The following is a 25531-nucleotide window of genomic DNA, read 5'->3' as shown; positions in this document are numbered from 1 at the left end:
CACATCACCTCACTCCTCAACACTGGATTACATTATGACTGTCAACACATCACCTCACTCCTCAACACTGGATTACACTATGACTGTCCACACATCACCTCACTCCTCAACACTGGATTACACTATGACTGTCCACACATCACCTCACTCCTCAACACTGGATTACACTATGACTGTCCACACATCACCTTACTCCTCAACACTGGATTCCACTATGACTGTCCACACATCACCTCACTCCTCAACACTGGATTACACTATGACTGTCCACACATCACCTTACTCCTCAACACTGGATTACACTATGACTGTCCACACATCACCTCACTCCTCAACACTGGATTACACTATGACTGTCCACACATCACCTCACTCCTCAACACTGGATTACACTATGACTGTCCACACATCACCTTACTCCTCAACACTGGATTCCACTATGACTGTCCACACATCACCTCACTCCTCAACACTGGATTACACTATGACTGTCCACACATAACCGCACTCCTCAACACTGGATTACACTATGACTGTCCACACATCACCTCACTCCTCAACACTGGATTACACTATGACTGTCCACACATCACCTCACTCCTCAACACTGGATTACACTATCACTGTCCACACATCACCTCACTCCTCAACACTGGATTACATTATGACTGTCAACACATCACCTCACTCCTCAACACTGGATTACACTATGACTGTCCACACATCACCTTACTCCTCAACACTGGATTCCACTATGACTGTCCACACATCACCTCACTCCTCAACACTGGATTACACTATGACTGTCCACACATAACCGCACTCCTCAACACTGGATTACACTATGACTGTCCACACATCACCTCACTCCTCAACACTGGATTACACTATGACTGTCCACACATCACCTCACTCCTCAACACTGGATTACACTATCACTGTCCACACATCACCTCACTCCTCAACACTGGATTCCACTATGACTGTCCACACATCACCTCACTCCTCAACACTGGATTACACTATGACTGTCCACACATCACCTCACTCCTCAACACTGGATTACACTATGACTGTCCACACATCACCTCACTCCTCAACACTGGATTACACTATGACTGTCCACACATCACCTCACTCCTCAACACTGGATTACACTATGACTGTCAACACATCACCTCACTCCTCAACACTGGATTACACTATGACTGTCCACACATCACCTCACTCCTCAACACTGGATTACACTATGACTGTCAACACATCACCTCACTCCTCAACACTGGATTACACTATGACTGTCCACACATCACCTCACTCCTCAACACTGGATTACACTATGACTGTCCACACATCACCTCACTCCTCAACACTGGATTACACTATGACTGTCCACACATCACCTCACTCCTCAACACTGGATTACACTATGACTGTCCACACATCACCTCACTCCTCAACACTGGATTACACTATGACTGTCCACACATCACCTCACTCCTCAACACTGGATTACACTATGACTGTCCACACATCACCTCACTCCTCAACACTGGATTACACTATGACTGTCAACACATCACCTCACTCCTCAACACTGGATTACACTATGACTGTCAACACATCACCTCACTCCTCAACACTGGATTACACTATGCCTGTCAACACATCACCTCACTCCTCAACACTGGATTACACTATGACTGTCCACACATCACCTCACTCCTCAACACTGGATTACACTATGACTGTCCACACATCACCTCACTCCTCAACACTGGATTACACTATGACTGTCCACACATCACCTCAGTTCTCAACACTGGATTACACTACGACTGTCAACACATCACCTCACTCCTCAATACTGGATTACACTACGACTGTCAACACATCACCTCACTCCTCAATACTGGATTACACTATGACTGTCCACACATCACCTCACTCCTCAACACTGGATTACACTATGACTGTCCACACATCACCTCACTCCTCAACACTGGATTACACTATGACTGTCCACACATCACCTCACTCCTCAACACTGGATTACACTATGACTGTCCACACATCACCTCACTCCTCAACACTGGATTACACTATGACTGTCAACACATCACCTCACTCCTCAACACTGGATTACACTATGACTGTCCACACATCACCTCACTCCTCAACACTGGATTACACTATGACTGTCAACACATCACCTCACTCCTCAACACTGGATTACACTATGACTGTCAACACATCACCTCACTCCTCAACACTGGATTACACTATGCCTGTCAACACATCACCTCACTCCTCAACACTGGATTACACTATGACTGTCCACACATCACCTCACTCCTCAACACTGGATTACACTATGACTGTCCACACATCACCTCACTCCTCAACACTGGATTACACTATGACTGTCCACACATCATCTCACTCCTCAACACTGGATTACACTATGACTGTCAACACATCACCTCACTCCTCAACACTGGATTACATTATGACTGTCAACACATCACCTCACTCCTCAACACTGGATTACACTATGACTGTCAACACATCACCTCACTCCTCAACACTGGATTACATTATGACTGTCCACACGTCACCTCACTCCTCAACACTGGATTACACTATGACTGTCCACACGTCACCACGTCCAGTACATGTAAAACACTGTCACTTCAGAAGACATAATCACAATCATACTATTTGTGTTGTTTCAAGCTATTTATTTCTGTTTATTTGTGTACCCTTTTCTGGAGAACAGCATGCTAGATGAACAGACAGGAAGTGAGGAGTGCTACAAGTCATAGTAGTTTTAGCAGAGAGATTGGCTGTGTTATTATCTATGCATAGTCCCTTTAATAACTCTACATGTACATATTACCTCAATTACCTTGACTAACCGGTGCCCCCGCACATTGACTCTGTACCGGTACCCCCTGTATATAGCCTCGCTATTGTTATTTTTTTATATTTGTTACTTTTATTCCGTACTTTTTATTAGGTATTTTTCTTAAAACTGCATTGTTGGTTAAGGGCTTTTAAGTAAGCATTTCACAGTAAGGTCTACAACTGTTGTATTCAACGCATGTGACAAATAAAATTTGATTTTGTTTGAATAAAACACACCCTTCCTGCCAAGGATTTCTTCAAGTAAGGGAGGATGGATGCGTATTTAGAGTATTCAAGCAGGGCCCTAGATCAATGGAAAGTTCCTGACAAGCTGATCCAGCTACCGTGCTATAGGAGACCCATCCGAGGAGGGGCCTTGGACATTGGGCAGCATGCTCTCCTCTCTCCTTAAACCCCTTTTCCCCTTCCTGCCCCCTCCTCTGCAGTGAACCCAATGTGCTAGATGAGTCTCAAGGACTGGAAGAGGGTAACCTGTCTAGGTACAGTGTCACGTCACAGCCCCCCTGTGTGTTGCGTCTCTCTGCGTCTCTCTGTGTGCAGTTTGGGGGAGGCTCGGCCAGTCGGACGGCCTCCTCTGACTTCTTCGTTTTCCTCACTCATTATCTCATCCAATCAAAACCGCCGTTGGTCTGTCACCCTTCCTCTTCGTATAGGTCTAATGTAACGTAGTCTCTTGTTCCCCCTCGTAGCTACCACACTGATCCACCCACCCATCTCAAGTCATCCGCTGTTGCCTCTTTAACCCTTTAAGTCCCTGGGCGGTGTGAGGATGCTGGGGAGCCAGTGGTAATGTGTCTCAGCAAGCTCAGTCCATCGGTGCCATCATGGTCTTCATACTGTTTCAGGCTTTTCACTGTTCAAATTGGACGTCCTCTCCAGGATACCAATCTGTGGGGCATGGGGTACTGGAGTGGCAATCGATCAATGAAATGATTGCATTTATCTTATCAAGAAGTCTAACGTTACCAGATAGGTTCATGTACTGGTACATGTACTAGTTCAGTGCACTGGTAATATGGTACGAGCTGTCTACATAAGAACACAGATCACTCCAGACCTCATAACCCCCTTTGTGTTTTGGTGTATTCTTGTGCTGTGATTGGGTGTCCTTGATTGGTGGGTGTGTCGGTGTGGTGTGCAGTGGAGTGATTGGGGAGAGATGGGAAGAATGGAAGGAGCAGTGGACAGACACACGTCCTCTTGACTCTCCTATGTGTCTCAGTGAAAGAGAGAGTTCATTAGGAGAAGCACTACCTCTGTGTTGTACTGATTGGTTTTGTCTGTCTGTCTCTGCATGTCTATCTGTCTGTCTCTGTCTGTCTCTGTGTCTCTGCATGTCTGTCTCTTTGTCTGTCTGTCTCGCTGTCTCTGCATGTCTGTCTGTCTGTCTCTGTGTCTCTCTGTCTGTCTGTCTGGTTGGGTTGTGTAGGGTGGCCAGTGTGCAGAGTGAACCAGGACAGCAGAACCTCTTGAACCAACCTCCGCTGGGACGCAATAGAGGACTGAGACAGGTGAGAGTAGTCTTAAAGGTGGAACTTAGAATTTTTAAATAAATAGCTCCTTTTAAGTTTATTGAGAAAATATTTGTTTTTTAAATGCATTGTTCTCAATTATTGAATTGGAATTTCAGTTTACTACCCGAATTGACTGACTTCAATTAACCCTGGTTTATATGTTTTTTCCATTTGGTGTGTGTGGCGGGGTGTGGCTGAAGCAATGAGTGACGTATTTAAAGGGCAGCAGTGCATTTTGAACACACAACCCCTCCCCGTTTCCCGGGTCGTTCAGTACAGCACCGTTTCCCTTTCATTGAATGTTCCACTACATTTTTTGCATACTGAACGCAGCCCTGGTCTTGTCACATGGTCAGGGAAAACGATGTCCCTAATTGTGGATAATGATGAAGAGGCTATCCTCATTGACATTCACAGTGGAAATGATATGTGGATTGGGTTAATTGATATTTCAATGCAGTTGCGACGCCCCCTGCTGTCTCTTCCGAAGAGTGAGGCGCGAGGACCAGGTCGCTCTGGAGCCCGACTCTCCACCACCCGCAGGAGCATCCAGCCCAAGAACAGACCTCTGGGTAACTGTGTGTGTGTCTGTTGTGTGTGTGTCTGTTGTGTGTGTGTGTGTCTGTTGTGTGAGAGAGATTGTGTAACTATAGCAACCTTGCCCTACACTTCAGATCAAGCACACTGCAGTTCACATTCAGACCTTGTGATATTAACTATTAATACTCAGTATTTGCTCATGAACGTATCTCTGATAATCTGACTCCTCCAATTGTGTTGACTTGAACTGACATGTACCGATCCTCCTCATTCACAACCGTTGTCTCTGTTCCAATGTGTCTTTATCCCCTGTCACCTCCGACCCCAATAACTGACTCTGTTCATTCTGTGTTCTGTTTATGCCTTTGTTTCGATTCGAAATAAAGAAACTTTATTGGACTGCGAAGGTGAGACACCTATACTCCCCCCTCTCATCTTGCAACGTAACAACGCCCTCTCTCTGAAACCTCTCACCTGATACGTTGCTCTGCATGTCTGTCTTGCATCCCCCCTCGCTCCCGCTCCCGCCCCCTCCACTCCTCTCCCTCGCCCCTGGTAGTGTGTCCGCTAGTCCCCAAGGTGGCGCTGTGATGGACTGTGTATGTGATGACTGTGATGTCTCCTCAGCAACCCACGGGTGGGACCAGAAAAGGGTGGTCACCTTCACGGAGGGCCAGCAGGCTCAGGGAAAGTCCCCCGACCCAGGTGGCGCCAATGCGCACCCAGAGGGCAGGAAGGCCAGCCCGGCCCCTCCAATCGCTCCCCCTGCTGCCCCTGGGGCCTCATCCTCAGCCACCGTCAAAGCTGACCTCCACAGCCCTGCCAAGAAACAGGTACGACTGGGGGAGTAAGGATATTTTATGACATTGTTGATTCTCACAGGCTTCTGTAGTTTGTATCATGTTTACTTGGTAAGAAGGTACGCAGAATGGCCATTTTGCATAGCCTGCATTTTGTACGTTCCTAGGGTGTAAATTAAAGTGATAATCCACTCCAGACATGAAACTCATGAAACTCCTCTCAATGTGGTGCTCTATAAGTGGGTAAAATAACTACTTGATTATTTAACTTCTATGTGGTTTGTCTGGGAAATGTTATTTTATCATGTTGTATCGCGTCATCACGATAAGGTTCTCGTCGCTGGAGATAAGGAATATCACATTTCATAAAGTTTTTAAAACAACTAGCTGCACTCGCCAAATCAGCCAATAGATGGTATGGGGATATGGTATGGGGATATGGTATGGGGATACTTGAAACTAAATAGTGTAATAGTGTTCAACTCAGTTTCTTCTTCAACTACCATCATCGGGCAATGCCCGTTTCTCCTCTCCCTCCTCGCCCTGGCCTGTGTCTGTTTCTGTGGTGAATAATGAAGGGTATATGACAAGACAACGCCATTGATCACGTCACACCATTAATTTCTATGTGAAGACTCAATACCGCATTGAAGCCAAATGAAGTTGGTTAGAGGCCCAGTACAGTCAAAAATGTGTTTTATATCTATTTCCACACTGAGGTTGGAATAATACTGTGAAATTGTGAAAATGATGATAATGCCCTTTTAGTGTAAGAGTTGTTTGAAAAGACCACCTGAAATGTCTTCCTGTTTCGGTGGGATGGAGTTTTGGCCTGCCTGGTGACATCAATAAGAAAGAGTTCCAAACCTCTGCCAATAATATCTAGTTTTCAGATGTCCCCTCCCCACTCAGACCGCTCCCAGGCAGTCCTAGCAAAATTCTTGCTATAGAAATGTCTCTTTGCAAAGAAGCTATTTTTGTTACTTTTTGACCATTTTAATTGAAAACATTCACAGCAAGGTTCTTCATTTTTACCCAGAAATGATTTGATATTGAGATAAAAACGGCTGCAATGGACCTCCTAAGATGGCTTTTCATGGAGACAACATACTACACCAGGAAGTGATGTTGCTAGTTAACTCAGTGCTGCCCACTCTCATTGATTAACTCCAGTAGAAGGCCGAACAGTGTACTGCATGCTGCCATTAGCAACTCAATTATTCTCAGAACTTCTTCTGTGTGCGATTTTGAAATAATCGGTTAGAGCACATACATCTGGTATATTAGAAACAATTATTGGTACCATGACTGTCTTCTAAACAATTTTTTATTTACATGAAGATTGACCACGAAGATCGCAATTTTCCCATTCATTATAATGGGGGGTCCTGTTTTCTTCTAACAGTGCCTGCAGTACTGCGGTCGGCCTTGAACCTCCGTGGCTTCAATGAGAGGGGGCATTTGTTCTGCCCTGGTGGGAAAGCATGGGAAAGGGCCGTAGCCATAGCAATTTAAGACCCTCCACTCCTCGAGGTAGACAATCTGCAGGTGAAACCATATAAATATAATGAATGGGTTGGACATGGTGAGATTGTAGACTTTTTCAGCTAGCTAGCTACTTCACACGCTGACAATGACTTTGGTATTACTGTGTGTAGCTACGTTTGCTAGCTAGCTAGCTACCTAGCATAGACTGTAAAAAGCCCAGCGAGAGATCATTGCGTTATGGGTTTTGTAGTCGGCTCGAGGTGCAAGATTTCCACAACAATTTTCACATGTTGCTACCAACCTTATTAAAACGACAAAATTACACATTTATTCACTTAATGTTTTGCACCCATATTAGTGTTATACCCTGTATACCCTGTAAATCATATTCATTTTTAGTTTTGAGAGGATTATTCATTTAAGTCATCACTCATTACAGAAGAGACAGAGAGTGAAGAATGGGAGAGATGGGAATGAATGTGAGTTCTCTATATTTAACAGAGCATGTACTAAGTAAGTCTTTGAAATATCACTCTTCTCCCACTTGTTTCCTGGTTCTAGTTATCGATGGAGAGCAAGGAGAAACGAGAACAGTGGGGCCTCCGCAGCAGCCTCTCTCCTCGGCCCTCCATCTCCCGCGCCTCCACCCCCACCCCACCCTCCTCCTGCTCTCCTCTCCCTCCTCCACCTCTCCCCATCTCTCGCACCTGTTCTCCCCTCCCCCCTCTGCCGATCCTGGGGATCCAACCCCCCGCTCCCCCCACCCACCTCTTCCATCCTGGTCCGTCCTCCCATCAGACCCCCGAGAGCCCCGAGGACGAGGACACGACTGCCCTGCTGGGGAGGAACGCAGACACCCTACTCCACATTTCAGAGGACAATGGGGGCACAGAGAACCCCCTGCTCGCCCCCCTGCTCTCCCCCCGCCGCTCGCCCGCCCTGCCCCCCCGCCACTCCCACGCCCTGCCCCCCCGCCGCTCCCCCCTCCCCATCTCCCCAGTCGACCTGGACCTGGATGAGTCCCACGTCTGAGAAGCGTCCCTGTAACGTTTCAGTAACGTTTTGTTAACATTTCAGTAACAAAACTCGTAACGTAACGTTATAACTAGGGCCAGGAGTTTTTCCCTGACTGAACTTGCGTGACCGCACTAGGAAAAAGTCCTGGCCCTAGTTACAAGGCTCTAAACTACAGACGTAGGCTATAACTAGGGCCCGGAGTTTTGACCCTTTAGGTTATATCACATGGTCCGGCTGGGGAAACTCCTGGTCCTAGTTATGACCCTGGCAGGGTAGCTTCTCTGTGTCGGTCCCCTTCTATATCTTTGGAGTCTGTGTTTAGACATTGAGCTGCCTGATAACTCTGTATCCTTCTAGCCAACGGAGGTCAGAGGGCGCTTGAAAAATGAGGAACCTGTTGGAATACTCTAAAAATAGAAATGCTTCCTCCCTTCCTTGATCTGATCTGACATAAAATGACTGGTGAAATCAGTGCAGTAGAATCCTTGCTCTCACCTATCCAATCACGTTAGATTAGTGATTACCTCAAGAAAAGAAGGGAGAAAAGATGCATCTTTAGAGTATTAGAACAGGGCCAAGGACCAATACCTGTTAGTGTTCTCCTCTTGCCCACTCCCCTGCCCCTCTCTCCCCTTCTCTCTCTGCTCTCTTCTGTCCTGTTAGAGCACCAAGATGAAATCCATACTTCACTATGTCTACAGTACCAGTACATCCTCACCTCGGACATTTCAACCCATCTCATAACAAAGTATTCAAATCAAATGCAGAATCAACATGCCTTCTTCACACGTCAGGGTGGATTAATCCACGGTGTCCAACAGGTGATCAAGTGGGACTGTTACTGTTGCTAGGTAGATCACAAGAGAAGGGAGATGTTTCCAGCCATTGGCTGCTACAAACAGACATCCGTTTACCTATAGGTTGACCGTGTCACCTCTCAAGAACTGTTTACAGTGAAGCTGCTGAAGGGTAAACTGTTGACTAGAGAAATTAAATGTATATTAGCTATGATATTTTATAATATTATGAAATGTATTATATTTAATCCTGAAGACTATTTTAAAGAAATATTTAATATATATAATTGTCAAAGTATTGCAGAGAGGCATAGTATGTTTGTCATTAGGATAATATATTAGTGGCCTCCCAGGTGGCACTGCGGTCTAGGGCACTGCATAGCAGTGCTTGAGGCATCAATACAGACCCGGGTTCGATCCCAGGCTGTGTCACAAACGGCCGTGGGAGTCCCATAGGTGGGCGCACAATTGGCCCAGCGTTGTCTGGGTTAGGGGAGGGTTTGGCCGGGGAGGCTTTACTTGGCTCATGGAGTTCTAGTGACAACCAGTTTTGGCCCAGTGGATGGATGTTGTTTTATGTGTAACCAAATTCATGTTTCGTTTTGAATAGCCTCCAAAGTAATACGGCCCTTCTGTTGTTCTGAAAGCATCATGCATAAAGAATAGGTAACTGCTTATGGGCACTGAAGTATTATTAGTATGTCCCAGTAATGTCATGGAGTTTACAATGCTGCTTTTTATTGTTGTGTTTTCAATGTCTTGAAGAAAGGTTTCTAGTACTCAAAACATTATGCCAACAAGATCCCTGATTCTGAGTTGTAGCAGTTAGGATACCTCCTTGTTCAACTTATGCCTTAAACTAGAGAACTGTCCTCCAGCTCCTTGATAATGGTCTGTTCCCTGACTGAGGTCCCCTTATGTGCCATGGGGCTTGGTAGAGTCCAAACCTGAGATGGGTGTGCTGCAGTCTACTATCTTCTGGTTAATGTTGGTTTTGCACCAGATCAGTGAAAAGAGGATGTAGTTATGAACTAAACTGTAAAAACATTAGGAACAACTTCCTAATATTGAGTTGCATCTCCTTTTCCCCTCAAAACAGCTTCAATTCGTCGAGTCATGGACTCTGAAAGTTGTGGAAAGCGTTCCACACAGGGATGCTAGCCCATGTTGACTCCAATCCTTCCCACAGTTGTATCAAGTTGGCTGGATGTCCTTTGGGTGGTGGACCATTCTTGATACACATGGGAAACTGTTGGGCGTGAAAAACCCAGAAACGTTGCAGTTCTTGACACAAACCGGTACGCCTGGCACTTACTACCATATCCCCTTGAAAGGCACTTAAATCATTAGTCTTGCCCATTTACCCTCTGAATGGCACACATACACAAGCCATGTCTCAATTGTCTCAAGGATTAAAAATAATTCTTTAACCTGTCTCCTCCCCTTCATCTACACTGACTGAAGTGGATTTATGAGGGATCATAGCTTTCACCTGGATTCACCTGGTCAGTCTATGTCTTGGACAGAGCAGGTGTTCCTAATGGTTTGTACACTCAGTTATATGTGAAAGGAAGAACTGGGCTTTTCCTGAATATCTTCTACCATTTCCTCCTGTTTGACGGCATCAGTGCAGAAGCGTTAGTAGTGATATAAATAGGTGCCATAATGCACATATGACCATTGCACTGTGAGTCGGTCTCATAGCTGTGTCTGCTTCTGTGTGTGATCTAAATGTACTGCTGTGTAGTTCCCACAGAGGAGGCTGGTTATCAGATCTATAGTGCCCATATCGTTAGAGGGGTTATCAGATCTATAGTGCCCATATCGTTAGAGGAGATTCTATTTCAATGATAGTATCACTATAGTTCATTCTAGAACCCACGGGGATAGTACAAAAGTCTATTATACTGTATAAGCCAATTATACTGTAGGTGACATATTCGGGTGTCCCTGTGGACGTGTGTTGTCTTGTCAGTGCTAACGGTCAGTGTCTGTCCGTGTGTGTAGTGCCAATGCTCTCTGCTGCTGAGCTGTCCTTGTGCAGATGCTTTCTGGGAGGTTGGCATGGAGACTTATTCATCAAACTTGCCATACATTCCAAAGTCATGTGCATTCTGCAGTTTGTCCCATGTAATGCACTGTTGAACTTCAAACTGGAACTGTTTTGGATGAGAGATCTATTTAGGATTGCAAAATGTCTGTCACTTTTCCAAAATAACCAGCTTTTCCAGAAATCTTGGTTGGAGGATTCCGGATTTCTTGTTTATTACTTTCTGATTCCTTGACTCTTCCAACTAGTATATCAGGAGTTTGAGGAAAGTTACCAGAATTTGGAGACCCTAGTTCTATTGCATTGTCAATTGCAATTTGTAGTACCGGTAAGCACACTGTATTGCTTTAAACATAATCAGAAAAGGATCTTTTTAGATGATTGCCAACTCATAGCTAACAGCGTAACATTCTGTGGCCAATTTGTTAATTGATGATGTTCGTCGCAATGAAATTTGTTTCTTGTTTGTTTATTTATTTCTTACATGTTATAGAGGATAGCTGGATCTGTGTTGTTCTGGCTCTGGGAATAACCTTTCCAGAAACTAGGAAGTTTACCTCAAAGTCCTATCCACATGCTAGGGGCGGCAGGTAGCCTAGTGGTTAGAGCGTTGGACAAGTAACTGAAAGGTTGCAAGATCGAATCCCCGAGCTGACAAGGTAAAAATCTGTCATTCTGCCCCTGAACAAGGCAGTTAACCAACTGTTCCTAGGCCATCATTGAAAATAGGAATTTGTTCTTAACTGACTTGCCTAGTTAAAGAAAGATAAAATGGTGGAGCTGTGAGATATTCAGAATTGTGTGTCTGTCAAATGCAGGGGTCCCCAGGGGTGATTAGCAGTGGAGGCTGGTGGAAGGAGCTATAGGAAGACAGGCTCATTGTAATGGCTGGAATGGAACCATGTTTGACTCCGTTCCAGCCATTACAATGAGCCTGTCCTCCTATAGCTCCTCCCACCAGACTCCTCAGGTGGAAGTGACACATTATGGCCGAGATACATATATTATATTTTGATATTTTATTTCTCCAAATATATATTAACATCAACATTTGTTCACGTGAAGATTAGCCTCATATTCAATCATTGTTCCATCAACATATATTTTTTCCTCTGTGTGACTCTGAAATATATCGTATTATATACTTAAGATATTTATTTCAAATGATTGTCTTGTCCTGTGTTCTCAATCTATTCTAAAATATAGCTATATCAAAGTATTTATGAAACATTTAAAGAATAAATGGATATTGTTGTATACAATGTTATTTATTTTCTGTCCCTAGTTTTTTCCTTCTCTTGTAATATCTTGAACTAACTGTCAACTAAATGTAAGTTTAGAGGGCATTTACTGTAGTTCAGATAAAACTACCACACAATCACCCACAGATGGGAGTAGAAAGGATACTCTGAGACAATTTCCTGTTTGGAGTTGATTAAAGGAAGGGCTCTCTTTGGTTAAAGACTTCAACAGTGCCGGTCAGAAGCTGGAGAAGGTAAGCTCATATACAGTCAGTGAACTAAGCAGACCAGACCCAGCTGCTAATGCATTGGTGCCTATGGGAGAGCCACTCCTTAAGCAGACTGGAACTGTGACCATTTTTTCCACCATATTTGATAAGCTTCCTGCGTTGAGGTACACAGACCATACCTGTCCACTAACTCAACTCTTACTCACGTCTTCTTCAAACACTATCAGGTTATACTGTATATACTGTAGACCCTAGAGGGCTCTTCAACTCTGGTCCTGGAGGTCCCAAACACGTGTTTTTGTTTCTACCTGGTAATGAATTACACTCACCTGGTTAGGGGCGGACTGGGACCAGACATTGTCTCTGACATTTGTAACACCATTTCTTCCTCGATTCCACCACACCGACACTCTTTTTTTCCTTGGTGCCCCCATTATTAACCAAATAATGATTATTTTGCGAGAGACTAAAAAAGTTAGACAGGCTCACTGGGCTAAAAATGAACCAACCCATATGGCATTTGTCTGAAATGCCAGATGGCCAGTCCGCTCCTGCAACTGATGTCCCAGGTCTGAAACAGTCCCTGATTAGAAGGAAATGATGAAAACCAGAAGTGTTTCGGCCCTCCAGGACCAGAGTTGAACAGCCCAGGGCCCTAAACAAAGAGTTGAACAGCCCAGGGCCCTAAACAAAGAGTTGAACAGCCCAGGGCCCTAAACAAAGAGTTGAACAGCCCAGGGCCCTAACAAAGAGTTGAACAGCCCAGGGCCCTAAACAAAGAGTTGAACAGCCCAGGGCCCTAAACAAAGAGTTGAACAGCCCAGGGCCCTAACAAAGAGTTGAACAGCCCAGGGCCCTAAACAAAGAGTTGAACAGCCCAGGGCCCTAACAAAGCGAGTATGGGCTTTTCAGTAGGCTGGCTAACTGGTTTCATAACATAGCACTCAACCTGCTGTCTACATATACCCTCAGAGTGGGTTTACCTCAACCTACTGTCCCCATATACCCTCATAGTGGATTTACCTCAACCTACTGTCCCCATATACCCTCATAGTGGGTTTACCTCAACCTACTGTCTCCATATACCCTCAGAGTGGGTTTACCTCAACCTGCTGTCTCCATTTACCATCATAGTGGGTGTACCTCAACCTGCTGTCTCCATATACCATCATAGTGGGTCAGCCTCAACCTGCTGTCTCCATATACCATCATAGTGGGTTTACCTCAACCTGCTGTCTCCTTATACCATCATAGTGGGTTTACCTCAACCTACTGTCTCCATATACCATCATAGTGGGTTTACCTCAACCTGCTGTCTCCTTATACCATCATAGTGGGTTTACCTCAACCTGCTGTCTTCATTTACCATCATAGTGGGTCAACCTCAACCTGCTGTCTCCATATACCCTCACATCATCATACTGGGCCAACATAAAATGTGTGGTAGCCTGAGGAACCGTAGCTGTAGGAATATGGTAGAAGACAATATTTTTATTAAAACCATAAAGCTGAATATACAATGCAGTATAACTGTTATCTCAGTTCAACTTGGATAAGAATGTACATGAATGATGATCAAATCTGACCTTAAATCACATTATTACTGCGAGTCACAATGTAGAAATAGATGTTTTCTTTGAGAAACCATGATTAAATTAGTGAGTTAATACTTTGGCTTCAACCAACAAACACCAGGTTAGTGTTCACTGTTAATATATTTACATAGATGGACACGTCAAAGTATATAATATTCTTATATACATGTACCTTGACATTTTCTGAAATAATATCTTATTCGATATTGACATACCAGACATTATGATATCATGTGCTTTAAGCAGAGAAAAGGCCAGAAGTCCTTTGACAGTTGATTCAGTTTCTTTTCCAGTTCAGTTCAGAGGTAAACCAAGGTAACAGCAGCATACTGATAACTGACGTCATGCTGCTTGCTTAGCGAGTACCGCTTCCTCCTGATCGGCTCACACGGATGCTCCAACCCAGGACATCTGCTTCGCTAGCACACGTGACCGCCGTCCCGAAGCGTCTTACCAGTCGGCGCCATTGAAGCGTTGACAATTCGGCTGCACAAGTGGTGACACTTCAGGCTGAGGAGTAAGTTTCCCACATCCCCCACGTGCTACACTCTCACCATACAACCTTTATCCCCCACGTGCTACACTCTCACCATACAACCTTTATCCCCCACGTGCTACACTCTCACCATACAACCTTTATCCCGCTGATACTACACACGTTCTCTTAATAAACAACCTTTATCCTGCTGATACTACACACGTTCTCTTAATAAACAACCTTTATCCTGCTGATACTACACACGTTCTCTTAATAAACAACCTTTATCCTGCTGATACTACACACGTTCTCTTAATAAACAAACCTTTATCCCGCTGATACTACACACGTTCTCTTAATAAACAACCTTTATCCTGCTGATACTACACACGTTCTCTTAATAAACAACCTTTATCCTGCTGATACTACACACGTTCTCTTAATAAACAACCTTAATCCTGCTGATACTACACACGTTCTCTTAATAAACAAACCTTTATCCTGCTGATACTACACACGTTCTCTTAATAAACAAACCTTAATCCTGCTGATACTACACACGTTCTCTTAATAAACAACCTTAATCCTGCTGATACTACACACGTTCTCTTAATAAACAACCTTAATCCTGCTGATACTACACACGTTCTCTTAATAAACAAACCTTTATCCCGCTGATACTACACACGTTCTCTTAATAAACAACCTTTATCCTGCTGATACTACACACGTTCTCTTAATAAACAACCTTTATCCTGCTGATACTACACACGTTCTCTTAATAAACAACCTTTATCCTGCTGATACTACACACGTTCTCTTAATAAACAAACCTTTATCCCGCTGATACTACACACGTTCTCTTAATAAACAACCTTTATCCTGCTGATACTACACACGTTCTCTTAATAAACAACCTTTATCCTGCTGATACTACACACGTTCTCTTAATAAACAACCTTAATCCTGCTGATACTACACACGTTCTCTTAATAAACAAACCTTTATCCTGCTGATACTACACACGTTCTCTTAATAAACAAACCTTAATCCTGCTGATACTACACACGTTCTCTTAATAAACAACCTGAATCCTGCTGATACTACACACGTTCTCTTAATAAACAACCTTAATCCTGCTAATACTACACACGTTCTCTTAATAAACAAACCTTTATCCTGCTGATACTACACACGTTCTCTTAATAAACAACCTTAATCCTGCTGATACTACACACGTTCTCTTAATAAACAACCTTAATCCTGCTGATACTACACACGTTCTCTTAATAAACAACCTTTATCCTGCTGATACTACACACGTTCTCTTAATAAACAAACCTTTATCCTGCTGATACTACACACGTTCTCTTAATAAACAACCTTAATCCTGCTGATACTACACACGTTCTCTTAATAAACAACCTTAATCCTGCTGATACTACACACGTTCTCTTAATAAACAAACCTTAATCCTGCTGATACTACACACGTTCTCTTAATAAACAACCTTTATCCTGCTGATACTACACACGTTCTCTTAATAAACAAACCTTTATCCTGCTGATACTACACACGTTCTCTTAATAAACAACCTTTATCCTGCTGATACTACACACGTTCTCTTAATAAACAAACCTTTATCCTGCTGATACTACACACGTTCTCTTAATAAACAACCTTTATCCTGCTGATACTACACACGTTCTCTTAATAAACAACCTTTATCCTGCTGATATTACACACGTTCTCTTAATAAACAACCTTAATCCTGCTGATACTACACACGTTCTCTTAATAAACAACCTTAATCCTGCTGATACTACACACGTTCTCTTAATAAACAACCCTTATCCTGCATATACTACACACGTTCTCTTTATAAACAACCTTTATCCTGCTGATACTACACATGTTCTCTTAATAAACAACCTTTATCCTGCTGATACTACACACGTTCTCTTAATAAATCAACACAAGGGGATATGTTTGTGCCTTATATCTCATTATAAAATATAGTCCCGGACTGCATCTCATTTCTTGAAAGGCTTCCTTACCTCCCCACTTTATCTGGAGCGCAGCCAGTAGTGGACTGAGTATTGAGACGCAGCCCTGTAACTTTATGCCAGCTGGGGCTTGTTGCCGTGACAACATTGGTTCTGTTTCCATGTGAAGGTCAAAAGGTGAAGTTGTTGTGCACGCGTACCATAGACGTCGTCGCTGACCCACGGCCCGACCCCCTTACATCTTGTGGAAACATTCCTTAGCATTGGTCCACACTTGAATGCCCTATACAGAGAGGAGAACATAAAACACAGAAATTGAACTAGGTCCTAACAACATTGGCCTTTGACTTTATAACAAGCGGGTTGTGTTCAGTAGGGCACACAGTTGCAACGCGTTTTGAAACAAAAGTCTCTCATTGGACAAGTCCAGGTAGTCCTTCTCTCTTTCAGTCCGTGTTCTTCAGTTTGGTGCCTAATGAACACAACTCTGAGAGTGGTATTTAAAGCAACACGAAAATTACAGTTTCTTATTGGACAAGTCCAGGTAGTCCCTCTGTCTTTGAGTCAGTTTTTGTCCGTTTGGTGCCCAATGAAAATAACTCTCATAGATACTAGGAGCATTTCCAGACTTCCACCTGAGTGTGACACACCTTCTTACACATGCTGATCTGCATGACGGCGTAGCCAATCAGAGCCTCCCTCAGATCCCTGTCCTTCTGCTCCTTGAAGCGCTGCATGTCCACCCACGCACCCTTCACGTACTCCCTGCCACACACACACACACACACACACACACACACACACACACACACACACACACACACACACACACACACACACACACACACACACACACACACACACACACACACTATATTACATACTTTATCAATGAGTTGTTTTCAGCATGTGGTCTATCCATCTATCTATCTAGGTATTTCTGCATGGTTTAACATGAGGGACTCACTCGCACTCCACTGTTTTCTCTGTGACTGTCTCCTCTCCCTGGACGATCTGCTCCTCTAGTAGGCTGAGTTTAGCCTCCCTCTGCTCTGGTGTCTCCTGACCAAACAGCTTGTTGGTCATTCCTTTGAAGGAGAACGTCCGTACCATCTGAGGACGGACAGACAGAGAATGGAGGGGCATTACTAGCCTGGTGGTCTAATTCAAGAAGTACACTGAAATGCCAGATTCTCTCCTATGCTTTTCAATTAGGAAAATGTGGAATTGGAATTTGATTTACTTTCTGAATTGAAATGGAATTCACCACAGGCCTGCTGTTGGTCCAGTCTGTTGATGCTTCGGCCTCTCTGTGTTTGTTGTCATGACAAACATGCATGGCATGCAATAGAAGAGTCTGGGACTACAGTAGAGTCTGGGACTACAGTAGAGTCTGGGACTACAGTAGAGCCTGGGACTACAGTAGAGCCTGGGACTACAGTAGAGCCTGGGACTACAGTAGAGCCTGGGACTACAGTAGAGTCTGGGACTACAGGAGAGTCTGGGACATGTCCTTATATAGAGGGGTTTGAAGAAGACATGAAGTCAAAGATGGGACCAGGCTAGGGCTTTACATGTCCTTATATAGGAGGGTTTGAAAAATACATGTAGTCAAAGATTCTGAGAGGACTTGACAAACAAGACCTCTTGGGCCTTGCCAATGGTCTTGAGACCTATACTGTACCAATATTGGAAAGACAAGAGCTTGCCTCTTACAAGAGATCACCATCTCAGTTGGAGTCCCCTAGTTTTCCTATAACGGGATACAAACAGTAGATAAACTAGACCTCCGCCTAAACCTACGGCTTTCTTCATTGTCCCTGAGGGTATCGATAAAGTTGTATTGAATTGAATACCCCAGTGGCCAGCTCCTCCCGTTGCTGTTTCTTGGAGATGAGGTCTGAGGAGGCCGTCTCCAGCTCATACTGGGTCAGCTCGTGTTTCCTACACACAGCCCTGTAGGAAACAAACAGCAGCATCTTTACAGGAGGCCCATACAATGTCACAACACCATACAGCATTACTTCCTGGGACACAAGTTGTACCAGGCCCGTTTAGAGGAGATATTTTTACACTGTCAGAACCTTCTACTTGTTGCATTACCCTCTTTACCTGACTAAGGGGACAGGGTTCTGGAATCCCTTCACAAAATATGATTCATTGGTTGGTTGATTCATTGATTGATTAGCCATAATGTGCAATAGGACCAACCTTAAGGCTTCGGCATAGAAAAGGTATTCCTTCAGTTGGTCTGCATAGCGCTCCTCATCCTCCAAGATATCATCTACTGAGGCAGCATAGCTGTGGACAAAATGACAGATTGATTGATTTTATTAGCCAGTTAAACAAATATATACTTATTTTCATTGTAGTTCCTAAATTGCTTGATGTGTGCACTCTGCATTAGAATACCAGGCTGATTTTATTTGCCAGTTAAAAAATATATAATTATTTCCATTGTGTTCCCTAATTTCCATTGTGGTTCCTAAATTGCAGGTTGTGTGCAATCTACATTAGAATAGCAGGCTCAGCACAGGTTAGATAAAACAGCTGTTGGCGGATGGAGAGTACTCACGCATCCATATGGTGTCCAGCACTCTGTAGACCATCTCCCATCTCCTTCTCTAAGGCACTCCACTCACTGACACACAAACAGTCAGATCAGTTAGACTGTCTCCCATCTCCTTCTCTAAGGCACTCCACTCACTGTCACACAAACAGTCAGACCGTCTCCCATCTCCTTCTCTAAGGTACTCCACTCACTGACACACAAACAGTCAGACTGTCTCCCATCTCCTTCTCTAAGGCACTCCACTCACTGACACACAAACAGTCAGACTGTCTCCCATCTCCTTCTCTAAGGCACTCCACTCACTGACACACAAACAGTCAGATCAGTTAGACTGTCTCCCATCTCCTTCTCTAAGGTACTCCACTCACTGACACACAAACAGTCAGACCGTCTCCCATCTCCTTCTCTAAGGCACTCCACTCACTGTCACACAAACAGTCAGATCAGTCAGACTGTCTCCCATCTCCTTCTCTAAGGCACTCCACTCACTGTCACACAAACAGTCAGATCAGTTAGACCGTCTCCCATCTCCTTCTCTAAGGCACTCCACTCACTGTCACACAAACAGTCAGATCAGTTAGACTGTCTCCCATCTCCTTCTCTAAGGCACTCCACTCACTGTCACACAAACAGTCAGACCGTCTCCCATCTCCTTCTCTAAGGCACTCCACTCACTGACACACAAACAGTCAGATCAGTTAGACCGTCTCCCATCTCCTTCTCTAAGGCACTCCACTCACTGACACACAAACAGTCAGATCAGTCAGACTGTCTCCCATCTCCTTCTCTAAGGCACTCCACTCACTGACACACAAACAGTCAGATCAGTTAGACTGTCTCCCATCTCCTTCTCTAAGGCACTCCACTCACTGTCACACAAACAGTCAGACTGTCTCCCATCTCCTTCTCTAAGGCACTCCACTCACTGTCACACAAACAGTCAGACTGTCTCCCATCTCCTTCTCTAAGGCACTCCACTCACTGACACACAAACAGTCAGACTGTCTCCCATCTCCTTCTCTAAGGCACTCCACTCACTGACACACAAACAGTCAGACTGTCTCCCATCTCCTTCTCTAAGGCACTCCACTCACTGACACACAAACAGTCAGATCAGTCAGACTGTCTCCCATCTCCTTCTCTAAGGTACTCCACTCACTGACACACAAACAGTCAGACTGTCTCCCATCTCCTTCTCTAAGGCACTCCACTCACTGACACACAAACAGTCAGACTGTCTCCCATCTCCTTCTCTAAGGCACTCCACTCACTGACACACAAACAGTCAGACTGTCTCCCATCTCCTTCTCTAAGGCACTCCACTCACTGTCACACAAACAGTCAGATCAGTCAGACCATCTCCCATCTCCTTCTCTAAGGCACTCCACTCACTGACACACAAACAGTCAGATCAGTTAGACTGTCTCCCATCTCCTTCTCTAAGGTACTCCACTCACTGACACACAAACAGTCAGACCGTCTCCCATCTCCTTCTCTAAGGCACTCCACTCACTGTCACACAAACAGTCAGATCAGTCAGACTGTCTCCCATCTCCTTCTCTAAGGCACTCCACTCACTGTCACACAAACAGTCAGATCAGTTAGACCGTCTCCCATCTCCTTCTCTAAGGCACTCCACTCACTGTCACACAAACAGTCAGACCGTCTCCCATCTCCTTCTCTAAGGCACTCCACTCACTGACACACAAACAGTCAGATCAGTTAGACCGTCTCCCATCTCCTTCTCTAAGGCACTCCACTCACTGACACACAAACAGTCAGATCAGTCAGACTGTCTCCCATCTCCTTCTCTAAGGCACTCCACTCACTGACACACAAACAGTCAGATCAGTTAGACTGTCTCCCATCTCCTTCTCTAAGGCACTCCACTCACTGTCACACAAACAGTCAGACTGTCTCCCATCTCCTTCTCTAAGGCACTCCACTCACTGTCACACAAACAGTCAGACTGTCTCCCATCTCCTTCTCTAAGGCACTCCACTCACTGACACACAAACAGTCAGACTGTCTCCCATCTCCTTCTCTAAGGCACTCCACTCACTGACACACAAACAGTCAGACTGTCTCCCATCTCCTTCTCTAAGGCACTCCACTCACTGACACACAAACAGTCAGATCAGTCAGAGAATCCCACAACAATATCATATCAGTCTTTCTTCAATATCCAAATACAACATGTTTTATTGTTAGGGTTAAGTGCCTTGCTCAAGGGCACATCGACAGATTTTTCACCTACTCGGCTCGGTTGCTGGCCCAACACTCTTAACCACTGGCTCCCTGCTGACTAGTACTCTTACCTGAACACTCTTAACCACTGGCTCCCTGCTGACTAGTACTCTTACCTGAACACTCTTAACCACTGGCTCCCTGCTGACTAGTACTCTTACCTGAACACTCTTAACCACTGGCTCCCTGCTGACTAGTACTCTTACCTGAACACTCTTAACCACTGGCTCCCTGCTGACTAGTACTCTTACCTGAACACTCTTAACTACTGGCTCCCTGCTGACTAGTACTCTTACCTGAACACTCTTAACCACTGGCTCCCTGCTGACTAGTACTCTTACCTGAACACTCTTAACCACTGGCTCCCTGCTGACTAGTACTCTAACCTGAACACTCTTAACCACTGGCTCCCTGCTGACTAGTACTCTTACCTGAACACTCTTAACCACTGGCTCCCTGCTGACTAGTACTCTTACCTGAACACTCTTAACCACTGGCTCCCTGCTGACTAGTACTCTTACCTGAACACTCTTCCGTAGTTCCCATGGACTTTGTAAACGCCGTAGAGCCTGTCTGCTACTCTCTGGAGAATGAAACGTGACTTGTTAAATGTATAACAAGAGGAGATGTTGTTCCAACGATATAACTTTAGACTAATGAGAGGAGCAGAGTGACTGTGGATCTAAAGCATCTGATAAATGGTATATTATTATATGACTCACTGCTCTGACTCTGAGCAGCTGGGAGGTGAGAGCCTGAAGCTCATCGCTGTAGTGCTTCATCTCTGTGAACCGCCTAGATAGAGGAAGACAAATGGCAACCTTAACATACCTTTACACAACTTCACCTTTACACGACTTCAAATGTACACGACTTCAAATGTACACGACTTTACCTGACTTCCACAAATGTAACTTTATACAACTTAACACCATTTCTTCTTTACACAAATTCAACTTTACTCGAATTCAACTTAACACGGCTTCAAATTAACACGACTAACTTTACACCTCTTTAACTCAACTTTAAGTAAAATGTATGTAATACATGTATAATGCCACTAGGTGTCTGACAACTCTTGTTTTTAAATGGGAAAGATTGATTTACTTGTCAGGGTTCTTCACCCTGAAAGTTGCACTCAGAGCTTTAATCCTGGAGTCTGCCTAGAAAAAACACACACAATTTAATTAGAATGCAATTATAAACCAAACAACCAATGTGTACCACTGGGTGTACCACTGGATGTACCACTAGGTGTACCACTGGATGTACCACTGGATGTACCACTAGGTGTACCACTGGATGTACCACTGGATGTACCACTGGATGTACCACTAGGTGTACCACTGGATGTACCACTGGATGTACCACTGGATGTACCACTGGATGTACCACTAGGTGTACCACTGGATGTACCACTGGATGTACCACTGGATGTACCACTAGATGTACCACTAGATGTACCACTGGATGTACCACTAGGTGTACCACTGGATGTACCACTGGATGTACCACTGGATGTACCACTAGATGTACCACTGGGTGTACCACTGGATGTACCACTGGATGTACCACTAGGTGTACCACTAGGTGTACCACTGGATGTACCACTGGATGTACCACTAGGTGTACCACTGGATGTACCACTGGATGTACCACTAGGTGTACCACTGGATGTACCACTGGATGTACCACTGGATGTACCACTAGATGTACCACTAGATGTACCACTGGATGTACCACTAGGTGTACCACTGGATGTACCACTGGATGTACCACTGGATGTACCACTAGATGTACCACTGGGTGTACCACTGGATGTACCACTGGATGTACCACTAGGTGTACCACTAGGTGTACCACTGGATGTACCACTGGATGTACCACTAGGTGTACCACTGGATGTACCACTGGATGTACCACTGGATGTACCACTGGATGTACCACTAGGTGTACCACTGGATGTACCACTGGATGTACCACTGGATGTACCACTGGATGTACCACTGGATGTACCACTAGGTGTACCACTGGATGTACCACTGGATGTACCACTGGATGTACCACTGGATGTACCACTGGATGGATCAAAATAGATTCAATACGGTTTTTATTTTTTTAGGATCCCCATTAGCGGTTGCTCATCCAGCAGCTACTCTTCCTGGGGTCCACACAGAACATGATGTAATACAGAACATCATTAGATGGGAACAGCTCAAGGACACAACCCCTTAAATAAGTGGTAGAAATGATAGACATTCATGAAGTAAAAAATGCCTCTGAGGTACCTTGGCTTGGAACCCTGTCTCATACACCACCTCCTTCCACCTGTGTTCCTGGGAGAGGAGGAGAGGAAATGAAAAGTTTAAAAAAGTAGAGTACAAATAAATAAATACAAATGTATGTTGAATCTCTCCAAAACATTCCAATACAACGTCAACGTGATGGAGTGAGCTGATAGGCTATCGTACCTCAGTCAGGAAGTGGTATAGGATTTTGTCATTGGACAGAACCGAATGGGAGGCCACGCGAAGTAGGAAGTTCTCCAGACCAATCCTGCGCCTCTCTACAAAGTCTGGGTCCATGTTGTCTGCAGACAGCTTGTGCCAAACAAACTCTGCCTGTAGAAATCAGACAAGGGTTATTACACAAAGATATATATATATTATAATGTGTTCTATTCTATTACATTCTGTGGGTATTAAGGCCCAAACACTGTAGTGTGGTGCTTGGGACTACTAGGTATAGATGTGGCCATCAGGTTTGAATTTAGCTCACCCTCTTCTCTGGCAAAGGCGGCACCACGATAAATGGATAGGTGACTAACAAATAGTTCCGGAGAATCTCAAATTCACTGTATCTCCTCCAGAGAGAGTCTGGGGCTGGGTTATGGCCTTCTGTTATTGCATCTATAGGTCTGAAAGAAGAAACATCAACATCTAGATCAGATCAGATTAACCAGAAGGATCTGAATCTCTCTTATTTTACACATTCAGAAAAATCCAGGTTCAAGAGCGTCATTGTACCGAGAACATGTTTTAATTTGGGAGCAAGGCTATTTTTTGCATATGCTTCATTTTTCAACGGGGTCCCACTCTCTCACCGAGTTTCTATGAGGTATACTGTGAATATCTCTTGCATGTTCACTGTATTTTTCCCTGTTCTTTTCTCTGCCTCGGCCACACTGATCTCCATTCTCCGCAGCAGAGTGGATCCTTCCTCCACCATCTGTACAAACAGAGTGCATGGGAGAAATAGGCAGTGATTAGTGAATAGAGAGTTAGAGCAGTGTTTCCCAAACTCGGTCCTGGGGCCCCACGTGGGTACACGTTTTGGTTTTTGCCCTAGCTCTAACAGCTGATTCAAATAATCAAATATTGATGATGAATTGGTTGGATGGGGGGCAGGACCGAGTTTGAGAAACCCTGCTCTAGAGGACTGAATATCAATAGATTTAGATTGTTCCTATCCTTTGCCAATTATTGGACCTATTTGGAAATGTTCTAGTAATAAACACATACGTGTCTATAGACGTCCATGTGTCATAATACCGTGACGTCATTCTCTGGATGCTGCGAGTGGACCAATAACGTGCCGAACAGCTTCTGGCCACGTAGCACAGATCAGATCTGGTTTTATTTTGGATAGATAGGTCTTTCAATCTTCAAAGCACTCATAGTGTGCAGTATTGTTACAAACAAGGTTATATTGTAGCCAACAGCAGCGCGTAGTTACAATGTATCGCGTGGCCTGCCTGATGTCCCGACGGATACATCTGTATGGTCGAACCAGGATGTTCTATTTCTGTATGCATCCATCCAGTCCTTTGCCGTGGACAAAGGACAATAGTTCGTTCGCAAAGAGACAATTTACAAACACAGACAAAACCTAGAAATGATTGCGTTACTACCGTGTTATTCTTGTTATTCTCCAACTCTGTGTTAGTAAATTCATCTCCTCCAATCGGCGCTGACTCTTTATTTCCAGCATCCGCCATCCTTCTTTCCAGCTGTGTTATGCAAACAAGA

At 44.4% G+C, this 25531-nt stretch overlaps 2 protein-coding genes across 9 annotated transcripts in view; one reads left to right on the top strand and one right to left on the bottom strand.

Moving 5' to 3' along the window:
- LOC139532621 (protein unc-80 homolog) overlaps positions 1–12401 on the top strand; it is a 21664-nt gene extending 9263 nt beyond the window's left edge. The window contains exons 4-9 of one of the 3 annotated variants that reach the window (XM_071330469.1): positions 3354–3407; positions 4358–4439; positions 4903–5014; positions 5369–5389; positions 5610–5815; positions 7832–12401. In XM_071330469.1, the coding sequence (XP_071186570.1) occupies positions 3354–3407; positions 4358–4439; positions 4903–5014; positions 5369–5389; positions 5610–5815; positions 7832–8302 (946 nt within the window). In that variant the 3' untranslated portion in view covers positions 8303–12401. The remainder of the gene's footprint in view (positions 1–3353; positions 3408–4357; positions 4440–4902; positions 5015–5368; positions 5390–5609; positions 5816–7831) is intronic. The other 2 variants (XM_071330471.1, XM_071330470.1) reach the window with 2 other exon arrangements.
- Positions 6999–25531, bottom strand: LOC139532622 (sorting nexin-4-like). 6 transcript variants are annotated; one of them, XM_071330474.1, is made up of 15 exons: positions 25414–25531; positions 24607–24731; positions 24282–24420; positions 23975–24124; positions 23792–23839; positions 22611–22666; positions 22226–22298; positions 22025–22086; positions 19260–19325; positions 18896–18985; positions 18541–18640; positions 17652–17797; positions 17335–17449; positions 16885–16967; positions 6999–7324 (listed from the first exon to the last, which is right to left on the bottom strand). In XM_071330474.1, the coding sequence occupies exons 1-14, from the start codon at positions 25498–25500 to the stop codon at positions 16920–16922; spliced, it is 1305 nt and encodes a 434-aa protein (XP_071186575.1). In that variant the 5' UTR covers positions 25501–25531; the 3' UTR covers positions 6999–7324; positions 16885–16919. The 6 variants fall into 6 exon arrangements, 3 of the variants coding, with proteins under 3 accessions (XP_071186575.1, XP_071186574.1, XP_071186576.1); XR_011666623.1 differs by lacking the exon at positions 6999–7324 and adding an exon at positions 14082–15342 and having other exon boundaries at positions 15469–16967; XR_011666622.1 differs by lacking the exon at positions 6999–7324 and adding an exon at positions 14082–16019 and having other exon boundaries at positions 16104–16967.

The sequence above is a fragment of the Salvelinus alpinus genome, chromosome 10 (genome assembly GCF_045679555.1).
Source record: "Salvelinus alpinus chromosome 10, SLU_Salpinus.1, whole genome shotgun sequence".
Taxonomy (NCBI): Eukaryota; Metazoa; Chordata; class Actinopteri; order Salmoniformes; family Salmonidae; genus Salvelinus; species Salvelinus alpinus.
The sequence above is the reverse complement of the archived record's forward strand: the minus strand, read 5'-3'. Positions and strand labels throughout refer to the sequence as shown.